The sequence below is a fragment of the Myripristis murdjan genome, chromosome 9 (genome assembly GCF_902150065.1).
Source record: "Myripristis murdjan chromosome 9, fMyrMur1.1, whole genome shotgun sequence".
NCBI classification, from domain to species: Eukaryota; Metazoa; Chordata; class Actinopteri; order Holocentriformes; family Holocentridae; genus Myripristis; species Myripristis murdjan.
The window spans coordinates 9245204-9270989 of record NC_043988.1 but is presented as its reverse complement, the minus strand read 5'-3'; the positions used below and the strand labels follow the sequence as shown (position 1 = coordinate 9270989).

The 25786-nt window shown below is 42.2% G+C and overlaps 1 protein-coding gene across 4 annotated transcripts in view; it reads left to right on the top strand.

The window, feature by feature from the left end:
* The window catches only part of citb (citron rho-interacting serine/threonine kinase b), a 65617-nt gene that overhangs the window by 25746 nt on the left and 14085 nt on the right, over nt 1-25786 (top strand). For 2 of the 4 annotated variants that reach the window (XM_030060882.1, XM_030060880.1), the window contains exons 9-25: nt 2083-2208; nt 2471-2566; nt 2807-2923; nt 3144-3253; nt 3578-3752; nt 5510-5707; nt 5827-5880; nt 10332-10529; nt 13748-13941; nt 15253-15388; nt 15476-15580; nt 15871-16011; nt 16442-16564; nt 17837-18062; nt 21149-21310; nt 24593-24766; nt 25245-25425. In XM_030060882.1, coding sequence (XP_029916742.1) covers nt 2083-2208; nt 2471-2566; nt 2807-2923; nt 3144-3253; nt 3578-3752; nt 5510-5707; nt 5827-5880; nt 10332-10529; nt 13748-13941; nt 15253-15388; nt 15476-15580; nt 15871-16011; nt 16442-16564; nt 17837-18062; nt 21149-21310; nt 24593-24766; nt 25245-25425 — 2516 coding nt within the window. Of the gene's footprint in view, nt 1-2082; nt 2209-2470; nt 2567-2806; nt 2924-3143; nt 3254-3577; nt 3753-5509; nt 5708-5826; nt 5881-10331; nt 10530-13747; nt 13942-15252; nt 15389-15475; nt 15581-15870; nt 16012-16441; nt 16565-17836; nt 18063-21148; nt 21311-21544; nt 21569-24592; nt 24767-25244; nt 25426-25786 lie in introns of all 4 variants that reach the window. The other 2 variants (XM_030060879.1, XM_030060883.1) reach the window with 2 other exon arrangements.

The following is a 25786-nucleotide window of genomic DNA, read 5'->3' as shown; positions in this document are numbered from 1 at the left end:
CACACCTGGGTTAACACGCACACACACACACACACACACACACACACACACACACAAGCTCTGTCCTCGTGTGTGTAGCATCCTTGGTCTGGAGGAATGCTACAGAATGTGAAGAACCTGGTTGTTACGAGTGCTTTATAAATAGATTTGCCGCGGCTGTTTGCTAAGCTCTAAGGGCCCATATGCACACTTGGAAGCTGACTGGCTTTGCACCTCCTGGGGAAAACTTTGTGTTGTGTTAGCGTATTGCATATTTTGTGCCCAGAATGTTTGACATCTGTTATTATGTAGATATATCATCCTCTGCAGTCCTGTTACCATGTGCACCGCTCATGGTAACCAATCATGATCGCATTTTGGAAACGAAAGATGCTTGTTTTTGTGTTGTAACTGTAGAATTGTGTTTTGGAATGGCACAATGCTTATTTCTGTGTTATTTTAATAAGTCCTAGTCTGCAGAGTTACCTCCCTGTGTTGTTTTTAAGCATCCTTGTCTGCAGTTCAGGGTAAGGCCAAACAAAAAGGCTCTGGCTACATTTAAATTCCTCCAAAGACATCCCGCATCATCACACATGAAAGTAAACAGGCTCAAGAGTGTCAGCTTTGTGCCCTTTTCACTTCAGACTGTGTAAAAAGCCTACTGTTTGTATTTGGTGTAAGCTTTTGGTTTCACATTGGTCTCTTTTAACAAATACGTCCAAAACAGCCCCTCATCTACGTCCCGTAAAGACAAACCGTATGTCATGAACAAGAAAGCGGTTACTTTCACTGCTGTTATTTTGCTAATCAGTCTGCCACTGACATTTTGTTAATTGGTTCTCCAGTGGTTCAGTGATTCCCATGGCTCGGTGGTGCCCTGCTTTTGAAATACTGTTGACAGACTTTTTCTGTACACAGTTTTCCTCCAGGCCAACTAAAGGTTTGGGTGCATTATGAAGCCTAAACTGTAGTCGTCTTCTTCTTTTTTTTTTTAATCAGTGGTTACTTTCTATTTCCACCCCCACCCCCACCCCTCAGTAAGTAATTCACCTCTCATTCTGTTCGAATACTAAGGTTTTTTGTTTTGTTTTTTGTATTACTTCCTCCATAACAAAAAAGCCTCAGTAGGTTTTTTGAAATATTTAAATCCAGTTATAGCTGGAAGTCCTTTGACTAGTCCACTAAGCAGGTATAATGAATGACATGAAGAAATGTGAAAACAAATAGGAAAGTCTATTTTCCTTGTGATACATCTAAGAAGCCTGATCACAGCACTGTGTTTATAATACTTATGCACATGTATTTTTCTCATTTTGGATAATCATAGTATTTCAATGGACTTGCATACCCACTGCTGTTTTTGTTCTGCTGTAAATATTCTACTGTAATTATACTGTATATAGTAATTAAATAAGATGAAATTATACTGTGTATATTGCTATATAGAAGTAGCTTTTCAGGCAGTATGCAAAATGGATCATTGCATATGCACCCAAATCACTATTTTCCTTGCTAGATTTGACTTGCTTTTGTGAAATTGTTGCAACACTCATGCATCACATTACTGTAATTCTGCCTCTGGCATTTCAGTCGGTGCTGTTACGAATTCTGCTAAAATGACACTTGGCGTTAAGCACTAAACATGTAAATTTTGATCATTTGCATAGGTGAATTTAGACAATAGAACCAGACAGAGGAAAATATGTGTGTGGTCAAATTCACAGCTCCTAAGATCTCTCACAAGATCACACCTGAAGGCAGACAGGCTCCTCAGAGCCATTTACAGGGAATTTGGAATAATGAGGCTTAAACATTGCAGAGGTGTATCACTAACGAGCCATATAGACTCAGCTGCTAAATCATCAGTTCTCCCTTGAAGTGGTAATTTTAGACCTAATTGGCGTTTGTGTGGAACATGCAATGTTCTCCCACATGGCAACACACAATCTTTGGGACTTTGGATCTTTTGACCCAAATTTTTGCCTCTCAAATGTGATATTTTCCTTTGTAGCTAATAACTGGGATATACAATAAGACAATTATGTGTGTGTTTGCGTGTCTTTGCACACTGCTTGTGTGTGTGTATTGTGTATGTGTGACCAGGATGGCAGGAAGACTCTGGAGAACCAGGTCAAAAGGCTGGAGATCGTGGAGCGCCGGGAGACAAAACTGAAGGAAGACATCCAGAGCAAAGCCCAGCAGATCCAGCAGATGTCAGAAAAAATATTGGTAACCGATGTTTTATTTATTGTGTAGAGATGTGCGATAACCATAGTTTGTAAACTGTCATCACTGTAGAAGAATTTTATGCTACGTTGAACACTCAGCATCTCCATGCAAGAATCAGACAAGTGATATTATCATTTTGGACTTACAGAGTTATTTCAGTTAATTCAGTTTAATGTCATCATTTTGCTAGAGAATGCATTAGTGTTTTCATACAGCGGAGCTCTCAATTTGGAGTGAACCTCTTGAGACATTTTTTGTGTAGGAGTTGGAGGAGAATCTGCGAGAGGCCCAAGCCACAGCCCAACGCATGGAAACCCATCTGGAGCAGAAAGAGAAGCTCTATGAAGACAAGATAAAGGTTGAGTTTCACAACGCAAAAACACACTCACAATCTCTTTGGTGCCACTTAAAATAATGCCAGCACAGTATACCCTAATGCACCTAAAGGCACTGCCTTAAACCTTATGGGTTGTTCATGCTCGGCTGGTTTTAGTGGGTGAGTTCTGTACATAGGGGAGCTTCATCATCCTCACACCACTCTCTAGCCCTTGAAGTAATATCCTGGTTGTGGTTCTGTGGGCTGTGTGCCACTGAGCAGGTGCTTGAGGCCCAAATGAAGGCGGACATGGCTGACAAGGAGATGCTGGAGTCCAGTCAGAGCAAATATGAAGAGGAGGTACGAGAGAAGTGCAGCATCATCAGCGAGCAGAAGGCGGTAAGAGCTGGCCAGCTTGGTAGGGACACTCTTCCAGGCCTATTTTCGCATTCATCACACTGACATAGATTTCTTGTTTGGAATAATCTGTGGCTAGGTTACTGTAAAGCACAAAATAATGAGCCATAATAGTTTGATCCAAATTGGAAACTGTGATGTGAAGACCCAACTTAATGTTTTATTAAAGAACGAGCTATATTGCCCATAATTCCTTTTCTAGACCATCAATGCTATGGACTCTAAGATGAACAGCCTGGAGCAGAGGATCGCTGAGCTGTCTGAGGCCAACAAACTGGCAGCTAACAGCAGCATCTACACCCAAAAAAACATGTAAGTATTGATACGCAATTGTGTAGTGTTACCATAAAAGTTTTAGAAATCCCTTCTGTATCCATGAACTAGACTGAGGTGCATCCGGTTGAGAGCTGTGATCCTTTATCACAAAGGCAAGATGTAGATGAAGGGCAGGCGAGAGGTTAAAGAGGGATTTTCTTTGTCCAACAAAGAGATGGATTATGCAAAATAAGGTGCAACTCAATACAAGGAAGGTGTCCATGATGTTTTGCATTCTGAGTATATGCACAAATAGTGCCAAAATGCCAGCTGGCATTGAACTTATTGTGGATTGTCCATATGAATGTGCGGTCGTGGCAGGAAAGCCCAGGAGGAAATGATCTCCGAGCTGCGTCAGCAGAAATTTTACCTGGAGTCTCAAGCTGGGAAGTTGGAGGCCCAGAATGCCAAACTGGAGGAGCATCTAGAGAAAATGAGCCAACAGGAACAAAGCAACAAGAGTCGCGTGCTGGAGCTGGAGACCAGGCTCAGAGAGGTGAGGGGAGACCGCTGATTCATATGCTATTGGAGACACAACTTTCCCACCAGGACACTGTTGATAACATGCACTCTGAATTTTAGCCTAGAAAATTAGTTAAAACTTAAGAAATCACCTTTTGTGGCTCTTTCCCTCCTCACACTCTGGCAGGTAATGGTGACAGGAAGGAAGGAAGGAATAAGCAGCCAGACATACATCACATTCTTATATGTTTGTCTTGTTATTTGTGGCCAGGTGGATTTCACCAATAGTGAAGAAAAGTACATCTAATGTACACTACATGAACATCCATACAACAACATACATGACATCAGGTTAGGAGAGGGTAGAGAAAATAGAGACAAAAAGATGGACTAACTACAAATTAGAAAATCAGGGTTGTCATCAGAGGCTTGTTGGTTCCCAAAACCAGCTGGAAAAATTAGGGTTGGAAAAAGGTGAATAAAATAATGCTGCCCCCTCTCAGCCAAATTATTGTTTAGTTGCTTTGAAGCAAGGCACTTTGCCGTAGCTGTTCCAGTGGAGTTTCTCAGCAGCCAAGAGTAGACTCCAGATACTCATGTGAATCTATCTCATTTTATGGATGGGAAGCATCACATGACTGAAAAAGGACAGATATTCTACATGAATCTTCTGTAAATTACTAACAAATGAAAGGTCCCTTATCGTCACTTCTAGGCATATTTGTCTGTTTATGCATGTCTATTAAACACTTCTGTAACGGCTTTCACCATAAAAATTGTTTGTTTTTGCCCTGCTATTCTGAAGGCCTCTCTCTGTTCCTCCTACATACAAGCCAGTTGGCGGTGCTAACAATAGTCAGGACTGACTAAAATAGCAGGCAACAGCACCAGAATGTGTGCTTTGAAGTTACATTGTTACAGCATTAAATAAGCTGCAGCCTAACTAATGTTAGCTTCGTTTTGATTAGCGTGCCATGTGCTGGCACACACTTCCACACACATTCTTATACAAGCTACCAGTTGGCAAAAATTACCAAGTTAGTAATTAAATAATTGCATTTTATTTATTCACTGTTTTTATGCTTTTGAAAGGAGCATCGGGGGGCCATCCTTCCTTCAAAATTAATTTAGATACCACTCCAGCATCATATTGCCCCTGATTCTCCATGCACTCTGGTCTGAAATGTGCTGTTAACCAGAAAGATGGTGACACATCGAGGCACCAAAAATAAAAACCAAGCGCTTTGTTCGATCATTTTTTACAATTTTGGTAGCAGTGATTTGTTCAAGGTATTACAGACAGGAACAATGAACTTGTCATGACTGGTTTTACTTGTCATCAGCCCAGATTTGCCTGGCTCACCTTGTGGGAAGAAATGGGAGGTGAAGAGGTGGGGTCACACAAACTAATCACATTTTGACCATATGGTCAAACCTTTAAATAAGAATTAAGAATTAAAGATTAAATTAAAACACCTATCATTTCTCTTGTCCCCATGAACTATGGTGTGTGTGTGTATATGTGTGTGCGTGTGTGTGTGTGTGTGTGTGTGTGTGTGTGTGTGTGTGTGTGTGTGTGTGTACATGCTGTGTTGCAGCAAGAATTACTTACTGCATCTTTAATTTAGATGTAGCAGCAAAGAGCAGCTTATCAGGGGCCGGGTGAGACAGGGTGAAGTGTCTCTTTCCTGTGGGGAGCTGTGTCATGTCAGCATGTTAGTGACTGCTGCCTGAGGTGAATCACATCCTCCTCCCTGATCCTGGGTGACCCCTTTCTGTCTCCCTGTGTAGATTGGGCTGGAGCATGAGGAGCAGAAGCTGGAGATCAAGCGTCAGGTGACAGAGCTGACCCTGTCGCTGCAGGAGCGCGAGTCCCAGATCAGCGGCCTGCAGGCGGCTCGCCACGCTCTGGAGAACCAGCTGCAGCAGGCCAAGACCGAGTTGGAGGAGACCACCGCCGAGGCCGAGGAGGAGATCACCGTGCTCAGAGTGAGATACAGCCAAAGTGGAGGAGCGTTGGCGCTTCACTGTGCTTTAGTCTCATTTGATGTTGTATAAAGTACATCTGTGAAAACCTGTCCCTCTGTCTGCCTTGTCTTGTCTGCTAGGCTCACAGAGACGAGATACAACGCAAGTTTGATGCCTTAAGAGACAGCTGCGCGGTAAGCCAATCACTCCTTCGCTTTTTTCTCTTTCACTGGTTCCAGGAACAGACAGATCTTTCAACACTGATTCAAATCTCGCATATAGCCTCACAAAATTTGGTTTCAATCAATGCGTTTACGTATTTTCCCACGATATATTAGACCATCCTCATTTAAAAATGAATATTTCTTTTCTACTTCCATCGATCCTCAAAAAACTCCTTGTGACTCTGAAAATAATACCCTCTCATTTTATTCCTTTTTGGTTCTTTTTGTGGGAAAATGAATGCCCCCAGCTACAATTTCTATATCTCTTTGTTGATGAAGTGTATGACTTATAAACTTGGGGAAATAAGGTTATTATGTTTTGAGGGTTTTAAGCACCTTCAAATTCATGTAGTCTGAATAATCACAACGACCATAGTTGTTAATACATAATGGTCTCCCTTTATCCCATTGCCCTACTTTTGAGATCCACCCACTCGCAAGCTGTTCAGAAAGCATCCTCCATAGATTCAGCTGGCCACTGTTCAGGCAAACACAGCAAAAGTTCAACAACAAGCAGAGCTTTTAAAGCCACTCTATTTTTAAAGTGTGGACCTGTTTGTTCTGTGTACATTAACTCTGAACACACAGCTCACATTAGATGGTCTTGCTCTTTATTCAGCCCTGGCAACAAACATGAAAAAAGGTCATTTTGACATTGTGAATATGGTGGTACTAGAGACTTGTGGTATTGGATTTTAGACAGACAACACACAGCGTATAAAACATTAGGAGAATGATGTTATTGAACTTCAGACAGACTACGCAGAGCGGAGAGCGGTTCATCTCTCGGCACAAACCGTGCCTCATTCGTCCTAATGCTTACAGATCTCTCTTTAACCTTTCATCTCTCAGTTGAAAGCAAGAGAAGATCACTGTTTTCAGCTTGACTCACCTGTTTACCAGCAATGGACTGGAGATGAAATGTAACCCACAGTTAGGCACCAGTGTATTGTTAAAAAAAAAAACAACAACACAATAACAATAACAACAACAATCATGCTCAGCATCTTGGCTAAGCTGGTCATCACATACGAGACAAAAGTGGATCTTAAGTGCATGGTGCCCACACTGCACATTCTCACCTCCAAAAAGCATCAACAAGCTCACTCTTTCTCTCCGTCTCTCTCTCAAGTCTAACTAACACCGTAAGTGGTTTGCTTAAAAATAGGTGCGTACAGTTGTATGCAGTACGGTAACACACTTATACAATGAGCTGAAAACAGCTCCTTGTTTGTAGCCAAAAAAGCTTCAGTCAGGACTGTCAATATTAGCTGAGGAGCTGGAGCTATTTCAGGGAGTTGCTTTTGGCCCGGTCTTTTTCCTCTCTCCCCACAGAAACAACAATTAACCAACTTCTCCAGAAAGCCTCATCTGTTCAAGTTAAAGTAACTGGATGGACACTGAAAATGCAGAATGCAAAATTTCAAAGGGTCAGTTGAAGTGATAACTGCTTCGCTTCAGCTGTCAAAAAAATATGGAGTTGAGCACCTGATTTCATAGCTGGATCTAGATGGTTCTCATCAGGCAGCCAGATCACTGATAGATTAGGGACTCCCTAAAAAGCTGCTATTTCACCCAGCTGGGTGTGGTTTTTCATGATGTAGCAGTGCGCACTGCAGCAAGCTCCGTGACTGTCGCAGCCCATGCTCTACTTTATATGCTAACGTGTGTGCACCTTAGAATAAAAATCCTGAATTATGGTTTGATGAAAATGAGAAGTTGGACTGTGTAGCAAAATATGGGCTAGTTTTATTTCCAAAGCATGGAAAATTAGGAGTGTTTAAATCATACTCGTTCTGTGAGCCAATCATAAATCGAGGTCACAAAATATAAAAAAATAAAAAATTATCTCTGTTTGAAGTTACTGTTAGGCACCAGGTCTCCTGTCAGTTTAATTTTAGGGTTAAAGCAAAGATTATTTTTTTCTTGCTCATGCAAAAAGTGACAAGATGACCCAATGTGAGCCAATGATGATGTGCATCAGACACACAGTGACGCAGGACTTGAGACACTCCCCCCTGAAATACAAAGTTTATAGGGAGTCCCAATAGATAATTCACTTTTTTAACCAAAAGAGAAACATGCGGTGGGAATATAGGCTCTGATTGGTCATTTGGCAGCCAATCATGATGCTAGAGATCTTTGCTCCCCAAAAAGGCCCGCACCAAGCCTTGGTTAAAAACCCAAATACAAACAAAAATAAATAATATTTTCAGCGAAGCATCAAGACCCAATCAGTCTGATACCAAGACAGATACTATGAATATGAATAAAGTTAATCTTCAATCTTCAATCTTGAATTTCGCTTGTAAAGATTTAAATCAGGATTGTTAACTTGCTTTTGCAATTAAAAAGATGAATAAACTGTGCTTAAATTTGTCCTCTGAGACATCCCTGTTGATTAGTTTATTTCATAGAAGAATATTTATTCCTCTGTGATGTACTACAGTGGAAAGGTTATGTTAATTTGAAGTAAAAGGCGTGCTGTGTGTGGCCTGACTTCTCTCCTCTTTATTGACTGTACTCATTCAAAAATAGTGTCGTGCAATTTGTACTGAATAGTGTTGAGGATGCAAAGCTTGTGATTTGGCGTGATTTACTGTCAGCTCGTGAGACGCTCTGTACGTTGGGATGACGAACGAGCCGAATAGACATGGAGGCTTGCCAGATCACCACTGCATCTATTCCACCGTTGACTTCCTCTCCCCTCCTTTAAGTATTTAGTTGCTGCTGTCAGACCCCGCCTCGGGGGAGCAGAAGCACTGGCTCAGTACAGAAGAGACAGCTAATTTACGTACTTAAAAGCTTTGCCTCTTTCCCTCCGCCGCCTTGTAGTTCTGCTTGGTACACAGGTTCCCATGAGAGCGGAGAATGAGGGGCTCTCAGCTGCCAGCTTCATCACCCTCTAACCCTCATTTCCATACAGCGCAAGCACAGTAGTCTTGTCTGATTAGGGAAAGGGAATGGTGCTGATGAATTGATTAGCCCGCTCCCCGCTCTGAACACAGCCTGGATAATACAGGCTGCTGAGATATCATTACAAAATGATAACCATATTATATCACTAACCTAGATATCTACACCATGTGATGCAACAGGAGTAGATTTTAGATTGTGTGGGGTGTCAGGTCAAGTACTTGTTTTCTCGCTTTGTTAGCCACTCCACATGAACAATAATATGCAGGATTATCAAATGAAGTACACTGACACAATGCAAGGAACATTTTATGGATGTTGATCATTTTAATTAAGTTAATTTACGATGTACATTGAGTGTACAAAATAATAGGAATATGTTTTGCAATATGTAGTTGCACCAAAGGTCAAGGCTTAAAAGTCTTACTCATTATTTTAGTGAAGGGCAGAGTCATCTGAACTCTGCATACGCACTTTTTTACTGGCAGAAAATTTTTGTTGTGACATTAATCTCCCTAAATTGGTCTAAACTGAAAACTAATTAACTGTAAGCGAATAAGTAAATCCTGCAAAAAAAATCAAGCAAATTAAATTGTGTTTCCATAAGAGCTGGTTAAGCAAATGATAAGGTGTAGCCTCCTGTGGGTGGTGATGATGACATAACGTTGCTACGGGCAACCAGTTTGTTTGTTAGCTCCACGGCTGTGCCAAGGATTGCAGCAGCACTAACAAATCTTTATAGATTGCCACATCACACTCATGTTTCCTGTCACCACCATCCACCATGACATGTTCTGCGTGACAACAGAGGTCAAAGAGCAACCAGTCATAGGATTAAACGCTATTCGTATGTCCTGTTTTAATTCAGAATATACCATTTTATTCCAAATTATCACCTTTCTTCTTTTCTGAATAAAAAGTTTACCAACTTCAAGCAAGCGCCTTAACTTTTAGTTGCATTTTTAGGGGATTTTATCCGACATTTGACATTTCCATCAAGCAGTTCGGTAGGACCGCCTTGAATTGAGATGCAGCATCTCAAGGAGCTTATCCCACTAATGATAGATAAATACTTTTCCTGATTTTTTTTTTCCTATTCAGTATGGCAAAATGTGCATAAACAGGTTGATGGAAATGTTGCTACAGTTTATCCTGTCAAACTCACATAAATTATACAAGAATCAGTATTGCTTTCACCACTCAAAACATGAGAATAGCTGTGTACACTTTTTTCATTATATGAGAGTAGACTCCTGTAAAGACAAACAGAACGTAAATTACTACTTTCTGTGGAAATATTAGCCCTAATGTTTGTCTTTTTGCCTTAAGATGATCACTCACTGGATGTAGTGACACCTTTACAGCTACTGCTGGTGCTCTGCCTTCACAGTTAAAGTGAATTACACTTTAACTCGCTCAGTATTTTTTGTACATAGAGCAGGTGTTCCTATGTTTTTTGCCCTGGGTGTGCCTGGCAGTCTGAGTGACCTGATGGCTCCCCGTAGGTGATCACGGACCTGGAGGAGCAGCTGACCACGCTGACCCAGGAGAACGCTGAGCTGAACCGCCAGAATTTCTACCTGTCCAAGCAGCTGGACGAGGCCACCGACGCCACCGAGGACCGGCTGCAGCTCAGCCAGGATGTGGACCGCCTGCGTCGGGAGGTGGCCGACCGCGAGATGCACCTCAACAACCAGAAACAGGTGCCGTCCCTGCTGGTGGCTGTTATTCACTGTTGTTTTCTTTGGTGTTGAGTTTGTTTATCAGGATAATCCGCTGTGTGTAATCACAGCTTGTAACAGCAACCCAGCGTGGCTAGCTGGCTCCCTGGTTAGCTCTGTTGCCTCACAACCAGATATTTATGGATTTGAATACTGGCCTTTTCTTTGTGGAGATTTGAGGTTCTCCCAGTTTGAATAAGTGTTTCCAGCAAGTGAATGAATACCAAGAAGCCTTTAGTACACAGAGTGTGTGTGTGTGTGTGTGTGTGTTCACGGATGTCGGGGAGGCATATAAACAGTCTTATCAAACAATGTTACTCACTTTATCAAATTTAGAAAATCTGTGAGATCTGTGAGCTTTAGGCTTTTGGCATGACAGACGTTTTCCCGTAACGTACATGAATAGAGGTGGATAGGCTTAGACCCATGTTTGCAGATAGAATGCATCCTTTATGAAAAACTGACTATCACCCAGCTAATGTCATTCACCACCAATGTGAAGGGTATGATGTTCGATTGTGTTTGTTTTAAACGCTTCTCTGGTTTCCTATATGTAATCAACCTAAATTGATTGTAATGCAACATCTTTATCAGATTCCACACAATTATGCACCAGTATTTTACAATTTTTATTATTAGTAGTAGTAGTTGTAGTAGTAATGGCAGAGGCAGCATTACTATTAGTTGTATTATCTTAGGTTTCAATGGAGAGTTTTAATGTCCAACAGTCTAAACGTTGTTTCAGATGCTTTTCTGCCATAAGAAATCAGCAAGGGAGATTGAATGATTATAATTTTTCAAGTGTACACAGCTAAAGGCATTGAATGTCAACACAAAATATCAGCCATTGTTTAAAAAAAAAAAAAAAAAAAAAAAAAACTCAGCTCTGTCGTTCTCAACCACCTTTGGAGGTGTCTTCCATTTTGACCCTGGGACTTTCAGCCCCAATTCGGCGCAGGTGTTCCTGTACACTGTGCCAGCCACTTGGTTATGGTGCTCCATGTATGCCGTACCTGCCAGCATGTTGCACCTTGCTGTGATGTGCTGTACTGTCTCAGGGACATGTTTGCACAGCCTGCTCCTGGGCTCCTGCCTGATGTGACAGACCCCGGCCTCTATCGATCTTCTGCCTGTCCTTGTGCTGCCATGATCAGTGCCTCTGTATGCGGTGTGTCTGTATGTATGTCTGTATGTATATACATGAATATACAGATATATGTGTGTGTGTGTGTGTGTGTGTGTGTGTGTGTGTGTGTGTGTACAGCTTTGGAGTGCCCCAGTTGGTCCAAGAAGAAATCATCAGAACAAAAGTATCTGTTTTCCTCTGTTGCTCTGTTGTCTAGCTCAGTTTCCGTTGTGTCCACCAATACCCACCCACACCCACGGAGACACCTGGTTTCCATTTAGATACAGTATGTCATGTCTCCATATTAACAGTGACAGGTGACCCAGACAGCCCTCCCAGCTCTGACACTGTTAAGTGTAAATCAGGCAGCAGAAAGCCTTCGAATATTCCAGTGTTGTTATGTACTGTGTACTGGATGGAGCCGGGTAGCGAGAGATTGAGCGAGGAGGCTGTGTGATGTGTGCACTGCCCCTGTGGGAGGATGTGTGTGTGGGTGTTCAGTAGCGCTCTCCGTCCTGCTGGTTGTGTAACCAGCGATGGAAGTCATAGACGAGGGACGGGGTGGTGTGTGGGAGGGATGTGTCATCCTCATCACTCCCAGGTCGTGTCAGCTGTAGAAGCGTTGGACTTCAGAGGGCCGCGGCGTTGCTGCAGCACCAGCACAGGCTATATTTGTCTCCCAGTGCTTTGTCTAAAGCAGTGCGTTGTAAGACATGAAATAGAGCGCCTCGTGTGGGCCTCATGACTAACACAGACGAGCCTTCTGTGTCCAAACAACATGTAAATAACTCCACAGGAGAATCGCTGCTGGTGTGGAAGGAGCTTTTATAATTGTGCTCTCAGTCTTATCTGATCTGAAAGTTCACATGTTCATTATCGTGTTGAGTGAGTTTCATGACGCTGGGACTCATGAAACCCGTCAAAGGAGTATTATGTAAGATTATGTAGCTCATATAGTTTGTGCTGCGTTCAAGTGCTCTGTGTATGCTCCTACTTCCCAGATCGGAGGTCCTAAATATGACAATATATCACTTGTCATTCAAACCCTTTTGGTCAGAAGCAGTTACATAAAAATGATCGCAATCAAGGAACACAGTGCCACTGTGTGCTACGGTTGCAGAATAAAGACAACAAAATCCATGCCAGGTGTGTAAACAAAACTGCTTTTCAAGTCAAGCACTTACAAATCCCTCTATAATCAACCAGTCAGAACGTGCGACTGCACAGACGTGATGCAACACGTCTAGAAACACCAATTTACATAGAACGACAAAGAGTAATAGATTTTGATAAGTTACTTTATTACTCCCATTACTTAATATCATGGTTTGCATGCTCACCCCTCCCTAAAATGTCACATCTTGGCAACTCAGGCCTGATTTACTGCACGTCTCTGTTGGGTTGTTCGTGTATGTTCAACTCTTAATTACAATTTTATAGCATGGCAGGGATAGTGGTAGCCCGTACTAGCCCATGTTGAGCGTGGACAGCTGATCTCACTTTAATACGGACCACTGAGATGATTAAGGATGTAAATAATAGAGTAGACGTGCTTACCTGCTTATTTGGGAGAAACACTGAGGTTTGTTTGGCTGTAGAAGTCACGATTCTTCTGCCATATTTGTTGAACGCTTCCTAGGATGTGCGTGATCTATACAGGAGAAGCTATTTTGCAACCCAAAAAGCACAAGGAACAACAACAAACTAAACCAAATGGGGAATCAGTAGATGTTCATTATTCCAGCTGTTGAAAAGACTGCAGGCAAGGTTAAGGTGAAAATCTTATGTAGATTACCTTTAAACCCCTATTATATAATGAAGCAGTGGAAAAATAAGTATGCTTTTTCTATTGCCTAGAATTTACTTTTTGAAGATTCATTGCTTTCAGATGACAGCAGCTTCAAGTCCACAATGTCAAGCTTATCCCGAACTGAAGCTGTTGAGCTGTGATGCGCAAAGAATATCCTCTCTCTTTAATTGATATTGTTGAGAATAAACGACAGCCAGAGGAGCTGAGTTGTGTACTGCGGTGTACCAAGGTATTTGTCATACCCATCCTCCTGTTTTGTACCAGAACATTGAGACTCTGAAGACCACATGCACCATGCTGGAGGAGCAGGTTCTGGAGCTAGAGACCCTGAACGACGAGCTGCTGGAGAAGGAGAGGCAGTGGGACGCCTGGAGGGCAGCACTGGAGGAGGAGAAGAACCAGGCCGAGAGGAGAACCAGGGAGATCCAGAGACTGCTGGACACCGAGAAACAGAACAGGTCAACACTACAGACACACAAATACACTGTAATATATCCTAAACCTATACTGTCACATTCACTAATTCAAACCCTTAATACTCACCACTACACGCCTTGACTGCCCCCAATGTAACGCTAAACCAGAATCCAGCCTTAACAGAAAATCCATCTTCGTAGTCGTACAGTAAAAAAAACAGCTTATGGCTCATTTGGTTTTTCTTATCCTTGTGTACAACCGACCTAACAAGCAGCTACAGTAGCAAAAATATAGATACAGAAAATATTTCCCCTGTCTAAAATGTCAACTATAAATGACATGTTTTGGTGTGTGTGTCTCACAATCAAAGAGCAAGGGTCTATTTCTAAACTCGTCATTTTGCACTGAAATTCACCACCTGCACAGGGAGAGCGAGGCAGCAGTCACCAGACATACTGTTTTGAGTAAGGGGCACGACTCGCACTTTTTCTGGACTGGAAAACCTCATTCTCTTGCCCTTGATATCACTATTGCTATCACTCTCCGCCCACACATACTGGGTTCTGGCGTATTCTCTGGGGTGGTCGAAAAGCATTCTGGGAAACAAAGGAAATTACTAACTGAAGTAGAAGTAAACAAGGCCGGCTGGGAGAAAGCGGGCACATCAATAAAGTAAATATCACTTTTCTCATGTTTCTGTTGTTGCCGTGAGATTTGGTTCCAGAGAGGTACAGGTGTCAAGAACGCACACATACACCCACATGATTTTAACTTTGCTTCAGAATCTAATCAGCTGTGTAAAGCCTAAATTTAGACCAACCTGTTAATATATTATTACGGTCAAACAATAAATTAACAGCTGTAAATGCAAAGGCATGGCAGCAGATAGTCCATAAATACAAGATAATCTATTTTTGCCCCACTGGCAGGTGGAGCCTGAGGTCGGCTCTGTCCTTACATCCATCTGTCTGTCTGTATGTTGATGACCTTATGACCTTTCCACTGGTGCAACACTCATGTCAACTTTGCATACAAGATATCACAAAATGTAATAAGTGGATTGCCATGATTTTTGGTTGCTGGTTACTGGTTTATATGACTCTGGTGGCAAAAATGGTTACTATCCATTAGTTAACAGTCCATTAGTTTTGAAAAAGAAAGCAATTACATTACAAGTACATTGAGAGAAAATGTAATTCCTTTCTAAATGACTCAGACCGATGTTTGAAAGGAGAAAAGAGCGCACACCTAAATTTGCACTGCATTATAGCCAGCACCATTACTGTAATTACAAAATAGTGGTTAAAATGATTGACGAAATAAAGGTTTTCTGTGTGCCTTTGTTCTTTCAGGCTTCGTGCAGACCAGCGCAGCTCTGAGTCTCGCCAGGCTGTGGAGCAAGCGGTGAAGGAGCACAAGGCTGAGATCCTGGCGCTGCAGCAGGCCCTCAAAGACCAGAAGCTCAAAGCCGAGAGCCTCTCTGACACTGTGAGCATTTCCACGCCATTCATCAAATGTTACATATTTCCTGGTGACCGCATCCTGCAGTAAGCTCTTCCTTCTCTCTCTCCTCAGTTGAATGACCTGGAGAAGAAGCACGCCATGCTGGAAATGAACGCCCGCAGTCTGCAGCAGAAGCTGGAGAGCGAGAGGGATCTGAAACAGAGACTGCTGGATGAGGTGCATTCCATATTTTCCCACTTATTTCTCAACTCTTACTATACTTCCTAATTGACTGCAATAACAAATGTCAAAAAGTACTGAAATTATTGAACAGTTTAGGCATCTTGGGCTTCACTCATATATTTGTGTCAGTGAAATGCTATGGGAATGATTCATGCCTATTCACATTATATTACAGTTACATTTTAAGCAGGTGCCACCATTACAAGCAATCATAAGTAAGCAGGTTGAGCATCAGTGACACAGTGGCCAGATGATGATGACATAACAACAGTTTTCCTCCACAGCAAGGCAAGCTGCAGCAGCAGATGGATGCTCAGAAGACCCACATTTTCCGTCTGACCCAGGGTCTGCAGGACGCTCTGGACCAGACTGACCTGCTGAAGACTGAGCGGACCGACCTGGAGTACCAGCTGGAGAACATCCAGGTAACGCTATGCACACACAAACACGTGCAGACACTTACACTTATGTATGCACCGACAAACTGAGGCTTTCCAAACCGACACACACGTCCAGAGATGGTTTAATGGTTGCGAGTCCCTCCTCTGCAGCCACATGTCACTCTGCTGGGGTAGGAGTGAAGCTTACTGCTGTCGTCTTCCTCATTTATCACCCACGCTTTTGTACTTTTAACTTATCCTTCCTGTCCTAATAAAGAGAACACACCCCCATAAATATATACACACATACACCCCTAACCACCTACACACACACACACACTTGCAATACACCTACAATTTGCACTGTCTTTTCCTCTCTCGCTCCCTCTCTCTCTGTCTCCCTGTCTCTGTCATCCTCTCTGTGAGAAGTAAAGTTCATGAGGAGAAATTCATGGCGGTAGTGATGTTCACTTAGCTCCACCTGCAGGCTGTGTACTCCCATGAGAAGGTGAAGATGGAGGGGACCATCACCCAGCAGACCAAACTCATAGACTTCCTCCAGGCCCGGGTCGACCACGGCGGCTCCAAGAAGAAAAAGGTCAGATGTCATTAGTGGTTAAATTGGATCAAGCCGTCTGGGCTGTTCAGAAAAGTAAGCGAGATTCATGTTATAATTCTCAAGATCTGAAGTTTTGGTAATTGTTCAAAAACAGTGGCAAAGAAAACACTTTCATTTATGATACATGGGAGACTGGTTTCATGTAGTTGTCATTCCATATATTTTGATATTCCTGAGTGTAACAAATAGTCCACTGTCAGCTCACATTATCTATAAACATTATCTATAAATTCACAATGCAATCACGGTGACAAAAAATTAAAATCTGTTTGAAAAAAAAATTCAAATCACTAAAATTAAACTTTGAAGGAAATGTTTCAAGTAGCCACAGTCCTGTCCACTGTCCTCTGATTTTTTGTGATTTTCCTAATATCAACAGTGTTGGGGGTAATAATACTCTAAACAACGAGTTACAGTTACATCACAATACTTTTTTGCCGTAACAAGTCACTTAAATTGTTCATTTTTTCAATTTAATAATCAGAAAGTAACATTTTTCCAAAGCAATGAGTAACCTCTGCTGCAATGTAAGGGAACTAGTTTCTCTCAAAAGTAACTTTCCCCAACACTGAATATCAGTATACTCTGAGGTGCATTACTGTGAATACACTCGTTCCAGTGGGCGATAGCAAAACGACAAAAAAACGACAAATTCACCATTAGATATTTCACTTCGTTTTAGTGGATTTGTTTAAGAAGTCTGTATTTAAGGTAAGCCTTTTGGATTATCGTGGGGGTTAAATTCAGGTCAGTCAGCCAGGGGAAGAGACGCTTCTCTCCTCAGTAGCTGTGTGCTTTCAAAATTCATCCCTTGAAAAAAAGAATTTTCTACATATCTTGCCTATTCTCTACCAAGCATACCTAATTAGATAAAAATAAAAGCCGTATTATAAAATTTATCTCAATGTCCCACAATTCTCTGTGTGTTTAGAAAGAATACTATGTTATCGCCACACGAGAGTTACAACCTTTAAGAAAGAGGAAGGGAGTCTTTTAAGGGTTTAGATTAAGTGGTTTTCAAGAGGCATGCCTGTGTTTTCCAAAAACAACAAAATGTGTGACAGAAGAAACCACCGACTCATTGCATTTTTGACTGCTCCAGTGGGACGTAACAATATGTGGGGTTTGTTTTAAGTCTCCTTACATGGTGTCGGCCCGCTCCTCATTTCTTTTCCTCCCCCCTCTGTTATGTGTTTGTTTGTGTGTCTGCATGTTTGCTCGTTCTCGTGTGTGTGCTCGGTTGTGTCTCAGGGTCTGTTTGGGCGTCGTCGAGAGGACCTGCTGGCTGCCATGGCGGCCCAGGCCCAGGCTCAGGGTCAAAGTCAGGGTCAGGTGTCCCCGGTGCCCCCCGTCCAGCCGGTGCCCCTGCAGTACAGCGACATGAAGGCGGCTCTGGACAAAGAGCGCGCTCGCTGCTCGGAGCTGGAAGACGCTCTGCAGAAGATGAGAGTGGAGCTGCGATCTCTGAGGGAGGAAGGTGCGACCAGTGCGCAGTATCCACCATACCGCTTGTAACCCTCACTGTCAAAAAGCAGGACACAAAGCTCACCTCAGTGACTTCATCCACCATCCCTCCTCGTGCACACACACACACACACACACACACACACACACACACACCCACGCACACTTTGATGCACACAGATTCACACACCTACAGATCCACATTTGTTTCAGGACTTTAAAGAAATTGAAACTGAAATTCATTTTATTTCCCATTGTCCTTTATATGGTGAGCTGAGGGATGTGCCTCAGAGCAAAATGACTTCATTTCTGCTAATTTCTTTGGGTTCGATGATTATGAAAGAGTCAATATGTTGAAGAAAAGGATCACTGGGCAAAATTGCAGTGTTCTTTGTGTGAAACTTTAAGAAATACTTCACCCAAAAGGCATCTATTTTGTAACATGTATTCACCCTGACAACGCAGTTTCAATCCAATGCCTCAAAGGGAATGAAGGTTCCAAAACTGTAGCCATGTCTGTCAGCAAGGAGATTATTGAACAGCAGCAAAAGGATATAAAAACTTAATGGCTACAGTTATTTGAAACCTTTGTTTTCTATTAGGCAACTGAAACTGAAAGTTCCACATCTGTGGACAATAGAGATTATCATAAACTTTATTGTTAGACATTGAAGACAACTCTAGGGGAGTACATGATACAAAATAGATAGCTTTTGGGTGAAATATTCCTTTAAAGGTACCCGGTGTGGTTTGCAGCCACTAGTGGTGGGACTATAGGGCACAGCAGAGGCCCTATAGCATGGTATGTGTCCCCATATAACAAATGCTGCTTCATCTCACACTGAGTGATGCTTGTTTATCCGCTGTTTGCTTTGCAGTTGTATTGTAAGCTTTTTTGTGTATCGGGTTAGGAATTTACTAAGTTTGCCCAGTGCTGAGAAAATGATGCTCTCTTAGGGCATAATGAACAATGCTTGCTCACACAGTGTTCATATCACAATGTGTTTGTAACAGCAGCGGCTAATTTATGTGTTTCAAAAAACAGTTTTTGCTGGCAAATATTTCAGCTTCAGCTACAGTAGATTGAGCTTATTATTGTTATGTTTAGGCAATGCTACCATTTTGACTCAAAGGCTTCTATGATACTGAGAGACAGGTAACCTACCAGAGTACAGCTGTGTAGTGGAGTGTGTGAGTTCCTCCTGACAATAAAGTGGTGAGTGAGGTGGCTGTCCTGATCATTGCAGCAGTGTAGTAGCTGCGGCCACAGCTGATGCTCCACGCCTTGCTTGGTGCTGTGGCACTGAACAGCATCTGCTCTTGTCTGTGTATTTGTTCACCTGTACGTCAAGTAGATTGAGGCAGTCCTCTTCCTTTTAGGTCAGTCCTGCAAATTTCCCATTTTAACCCATGCAGAGAAACAGAGTAAACACGTGGACAGAAAACCTAGAATAAACCAGTTTCACTGCGATGGTCTCATTTTTGTACAGCCATTATCTGTCCTGCTAGGTAGTTAATTGTGCTTAATTGTGTTCACCTGGCATCCCAGATTTTTTAAAAAAAAGTCTGATTAGAATAAAAACGAGACACCTTTTGGGACTCCATGGCCAGAACAAAAATCCAGTGATGTGCATTACACATCAGTATTAGTATTAGTATTAGTAATACTAATACTACAAACAGTAATTTTATCTGTAAATATAGAGTTGCAGTGTGGTATAGAGGAAACGAACACATCGTACAATTCATAAAATAGACCTTTTTCACAGCAGCCATTTCGACATGAAATAGCAGGGTAAACACAGGTGTTAGTGATGACGTTAAGGTTCAGTTCCACTTGAGTTCAGCAGAGTTTCTCCAGTGAGGCAGCATGCACAGCACCAGGACCTCTGTTAGACCCAAACAGAACACAGCCTTCATTCATGCTATTTGTACCACCTGTGTGGATCTGCCATTTCATGGTAAATTGGCTGCTGTGACCAAGGTCTATTCAAACCGTGTGAATGACACTTTTTGTCAGATTGGCCTGTTGCTCAAGTTACCTGTTAGGTGATAAGAACATTGACACCAAAATCATCCGTTTGTCCCCAGTAGATCGTTACTTTATGTAGCCAGCACATCTCAGACTAATTCATACTGTAACACTGCGCCCATGGAACAGCTAGTAGGCCTGCATTTTACACATTTTACACAAATACAAAGACAAACCAGAAAGCACTCAGTAGAGTGCATACCTCCGCCAACACACACGAGATCTGCCAGTAGAATATTCACCAAAAGTCGACAGCCCCTTTGGCCAATCACTGTGGAAAGTGAATCAGCTCTTCCTTACCAGACGACCGACCTCTCTGCACAGTTTCATGATGTTGCCTAAATCTATCTGATCGATACATGCCTTTACAGGAGAAGCTGTGCCTCACTTTGGTCAATAAGTGTGAAAAGGTAATCAGTTCTTCCTTACTCCATGACCAGCCTTTCCACAGAGTTTTCATCCTTTCACAACATAAACAAAACATAATATCCCTCCATTAGTGGAGGTGAACATGATACAAAAATGATATTTTCTTGCGAATGACAAGGGACTACTCTTTGAAGTGATGATGGAGGGTGAAGAAAAAAGACAATTCTAAGTGACTGGGCAACAGATGAATGCTCACCTGAAAAAAATACCAAAAAAATGGCTATATCGGCTAAATTGAGCGAATGACATTTCATGTTTTTGCCTTTTGCCTGATGGTCTGACTGACCAAAACATTACAGGAATAGGGTTTCTTCTGCAACTGTAGACGGTGTCCAGAAATTTCCTGATTTTTCCAATATTTAATTTTTAAAAGGTCAGTCTTCTTATTTTATAGTGAAAAGTGTCAGTGTGGTGTATGGTACATGATCTACCCGGGACAGACGGATGAATTTGGTGTCGATGTTTTTCGTCACTTAACGGGTAAGTAACCGATGGACACAAGCCCCAGAAACACAGTGCGTTACTTTAAGTAAAACCCCATAATACTTTAAACATCAGCATGGCAAAGTAGAATATCAGGTCCAAAATCGAAGTAAAAAAAATTTTGAAATAAAATTAATAAATCCATCCACCCCCAGCGGTCCAGTATAAGGCTCTGGATCACGGTACTCCCGCCCCCCCAGCCACAGCGCGGCAGCAGATGATGATGTCAGCCATGGTGAAGTCTCCTGAGCACCAGCAGAGCACCAACCTGGCTCCCTCCAACTCCGGACGCAGGAAGGAGGCCGCAACACCCGAGGGTGAGTGGAGGGATGACGGGATGATCGGAGCAACTTCCTGTCTCTCACTGACACACACATGCATAACGCATACTTTACATATACTGGAACACACCTGCGCACACACACACACACACACACACACACTCACACTCAACTGTACATGCACTCTCTCACACACACAGACACAGACACAGTAGCACATGGATCAGTGACAGAGTTCTTATTATCCTTTTTCTTTCACACACCTTTCAGAGAGGAGAAGAGTCACTTTTGAAAGTAAGTTGTCTAAACTCGTGGTGTCTACAGTTTGGTCTGTTATCTCTCCTCTCCTTTTGCCTCATCCATATTTTGAAAGGCCAGATTTTAAAAGCTCTGCACTCTTATCAAATGTCAGATCCCACCAGGCTGAGAAAAGTTGTGTGTTCATGTAGACCTCCGCCCTTCTCGGTGCACAGCTTTAGAAATCTGAAGCATTTTGTCTTGGTTGCCAAAGCTACGATCTGATTTTCAGAACTCTGCTCTGCTCTGCTCTGCAACTTGACCCACTACAATCCCACCTGAACTCCACATCATACACTAACAGCCATGTATGATACACTCTGCAATGCACAAAACGCTGTCTAACCTTTTGAAGTCCCACTTGGAAAAAAAAAAGGTTTGCATGAGTCATGCCTTAATGGTATTATTCAGTCATCTTATTTCCTCTTACAAAGTAAAACCAAAGTAATATTTCACTGGTCACTGGAGTAGCAAAAGTAATAGGTTTCAGGATAGGGGTGTGGTGAAAGTTGGTGTGGTGTGGCAATAACTGTGATATTTCAAAAACATACACACACACATACATTCACACACGGGACACACACCTGATGTGAGGCCGTGACATGAGGGTTCACAACTAAAGGAAGGCCTGTGTGTTTTGGATGGGCAAACATCTCTCACGGGACGCTTCCTGGACAAAAAGGAAATTCAAGGATTTCACTATCATTATTATTATTTGCCAATCAGTTAGAAAATGAAAAATGGATCAACTGCGCCCCTATAGCAGCTACAACAGCTACCACTACCATATGCAGACTACTATGCAGAGCATCTCCTCTCCTGCTGCTGCTGTTGGTAATCACTGGCTGTCCGCTCAGTTGACTGAGACTCAAGACCGTGAGAAATATGATGATTCTGAAATGTTCTCAGTGATAATGATTCCCCAGTCAAGAGAGCAAAACATGTTGTGCTGTTTAAAAGAGTAAACAGAGGCACTGTCGTGTCATAGATGACACACAAAGTGACCACCAACACCAGAGAACAGCATTTTACTGGAGTCGACCCACAAGTCAGGACAGACCAGGGATGAGGAGCATAACCGGCTCCCAGCTGGAACAGAGACCCGAGCAAATAACCACTGTAGATGACAATAACAAAATAAAAGACCACATTTACAATTTTGGCAGAATTTTGTTTTATACTGACTTGGGGGCACTTTTATTAATTTTTGGGATGGTGGTGGAAAAAGTTGGAGCCCTGCACGACACAGTAACTAGCTAGCTAACTAGTAATGTAATTGATTTACCAAAAAGAGACAAAACATACAATAAACAAAGCTAAAAAATGATTTTTTTTTTCCAAATTTTCAATGGATGTTGCGACAAGATCATTATCATGAATGCCACAATCGTGCAGTGAAAGTCTGATATTATGACAGCCCTAAATTAAGCATAAAGCACATAACTTGCAAATTAGTGCAAATTAGTAAACATAATAAAATTAACTCAAGGCCAGTATAAATACCTCTGACTATGTAAACACATCACTGGCAATTTAAAGACTAAGAACTGTGAAGTATAAGAGAGCAAAGAAGCTATTAACATATGGATTTATGTACAACAATCTTAATTACTTAATCTAGTGTAAATCATTTAATACGATACATATGTTGTATATGTAAGTAGAAGTATAATGCTATAAATACCTGTCATATATTACATATGCATAAATGTAAATATGTATAAACAGTAATTTAAGAATATGAAAAAATAAATCAGTATACGGTGTGAAATGCTTAAACCATAATGAGTTTACAGCAATGCATATAATTTGCATCATATTCACATGAACAGGTGTGTAGGCATTTGTTGTAAAACAGCAATAAAGAAATAAACCCACAGACCGTGTCAACCCATTCACATCGCAGGTGTTGCAGACATATGTCCAGACGAGGCGGTTTTGGATATGTGGGTTGCCAGCTGTCCCCTAAACAAAACCCCCGGAACAAAGGCAGCGCATGCACAGAGAACAAAACTGCCAAAATAGGCCAGAATGAGGGTACTGTGTGTGATATCATTAGCTGGTTTAGAAAAACCCCAGGATGATTGCACATGCTGCTGACATTTAGTATCGATCCTGACTGAAAGGTCCTTGTAAGAGCAATCAATGGCCACTGGCAGGCAGTTTGTATTCAGCAGTTGCTCAGAGCCCGGCTGGAACCAGCCAAGTGAACGTGAGAGGTGAATATGCACTGTCACTCTCACTTGAATGGGATCCAGTTTAAGTTGGAGTACTTCATCTAAGGAGTGAATCTGCAGGGAAGCTCTAAGATTACCATAGCTCAAACAAGACCGTGTTTATATCCGACCGCAGGCTGGAGGGGCGATGAAAAGATGATAAATGATGAGTTAAAGTAATGAAATCAGTGTTTAGATTAATGTTACAGGACACACCTCCCGTCCATCAAAGAAGGGTCAGAAAACAAGTTTGTGCTGGAGCCAGGGAAACTTTCATATTGGTGTAACTTTCAATGTTAAGTGCCAGTGGACAGCAGGACGGCGTAATGAGACCATACATCAACCAGGGGGCCTGGATTCAAACTTGTGTAACAGCAAGCATCTGTCCTGCTGAAGTGTCCTTGAGCAAGACACTGAATCCCTATGAGCTCCAGGGCTGCTGCTTGGTAAACAAAAATAGAGTAACCCTACCTCGATCAATAAAATATCACTAACACAGAGTTTTAATACTGAAAATAATGGTGCGGGAAACATGATTATGACTGAATAATCCCTTTAAGGTGCAGCAGTGAACGAGTACAACCAAAGGGATTGATGGAACTGACCATATTCTGTTCAAACATTTTTTTTTCTTCCAACTTTTCCTGCTTATTCTTTTTGTTGAGTTACTTTGGAATCCTCCTTTTGTTAATCTGATTACATATGGCATGGTGCGCTGAGGATTTGAAGTGATGGATGTACCTAATATCTCTGGTAAGACATACAGGAGCTGCCTGCCCTCACTGTGTTCCCTGACTGTATTCAGAGTATAGCCGTCGTATGAAGGACAGTCAGAGAGACAGAGAGAGGGAGAGGGAGAGGGACAGGGTGCACCACAACACCCCTCATCGCTTCACAGTGGGACTCAACATGAGAGCCGCCAAGTGTACAGTGTGCCTGGATGCTGTGCACTTTGGTCGCCAAGCCGCCACCTGTCTTGGTAAGTCCCAATACTGAGACACTGAGACCAACAAAGACGAGGACAGCCTGAGCTCTTAGCCTGCTCGATGTAGCGCCTGTCAAATTTAAAATCAAAAACAGAAAAATGGAAAAATTGACAATTTCAAATACAAAGTTTTTATCTTTTATCTTTCTTTTCGATTTTTGAAAATACATTTACATTTCCCCTGGTCAGTCCATCTTCACACTAAAATAAAAGAAAATTGATGCTGCATTGGCTATGCTAGAGTAAAATGCATAAATTCTGCTCAAAATCCTGACATCAGTTTATTGCATTATATCAGTTTTGAATTTTGACCACAACTACACTAGCCTTTGCTGAGATGCCACCTGCCTCACCACCCTTGTGCTGCTGCCAAACTAAATTGTATCGTCTTTCAAAATAGCAAAGGGTGTGGAGAAGAGCCAGAGCTTAGATTGGCATCGCTCTTTAACAGTGTTTTCTTTCATTTCTTCAGAGTGTCACGCTTTGTGCCACCCAAAATGCTCCCCCTGCCTTCCAGCCACGTGTGGCCTGTCCAGCGACTGCGCCCTGCACCTGTCTGAAGCCTTGTGTCGGGACAAAGGCAACTCCCCTGGCCAGCAGCTCAAAGAGGCCAGCGGACACATGCACTTGGAGGGCTGGATGAAGCAGCCCAGGTTAGTCAGTGATACACTGAGATGGTGAAAGATCGCCTACTGCCCTGGGTCAAACATCATGAGTACGAGATGGGTGGGCTTCATTACATCATGGGAATTCATATATGGTGCATCGTTTATAGACTGTCAGTGTTATTGGTTACACATCTTGAACACCAGGGAATCGGGGGACGTTGCAACCTGACCCAGCATTGCTGACAGCAGGATTACTCCATTTTCTGATGGCAGAAACTTTTTGGAAGCTATGTAACTACCAAAATTTGACACTGAATGTAACTAACATGTATATGTCACCTTTATTAGCTGGGTCCCAGTCACATGGCTGTCAAAAGAAAATCAAACATATGAAGCTTCTTTGCCT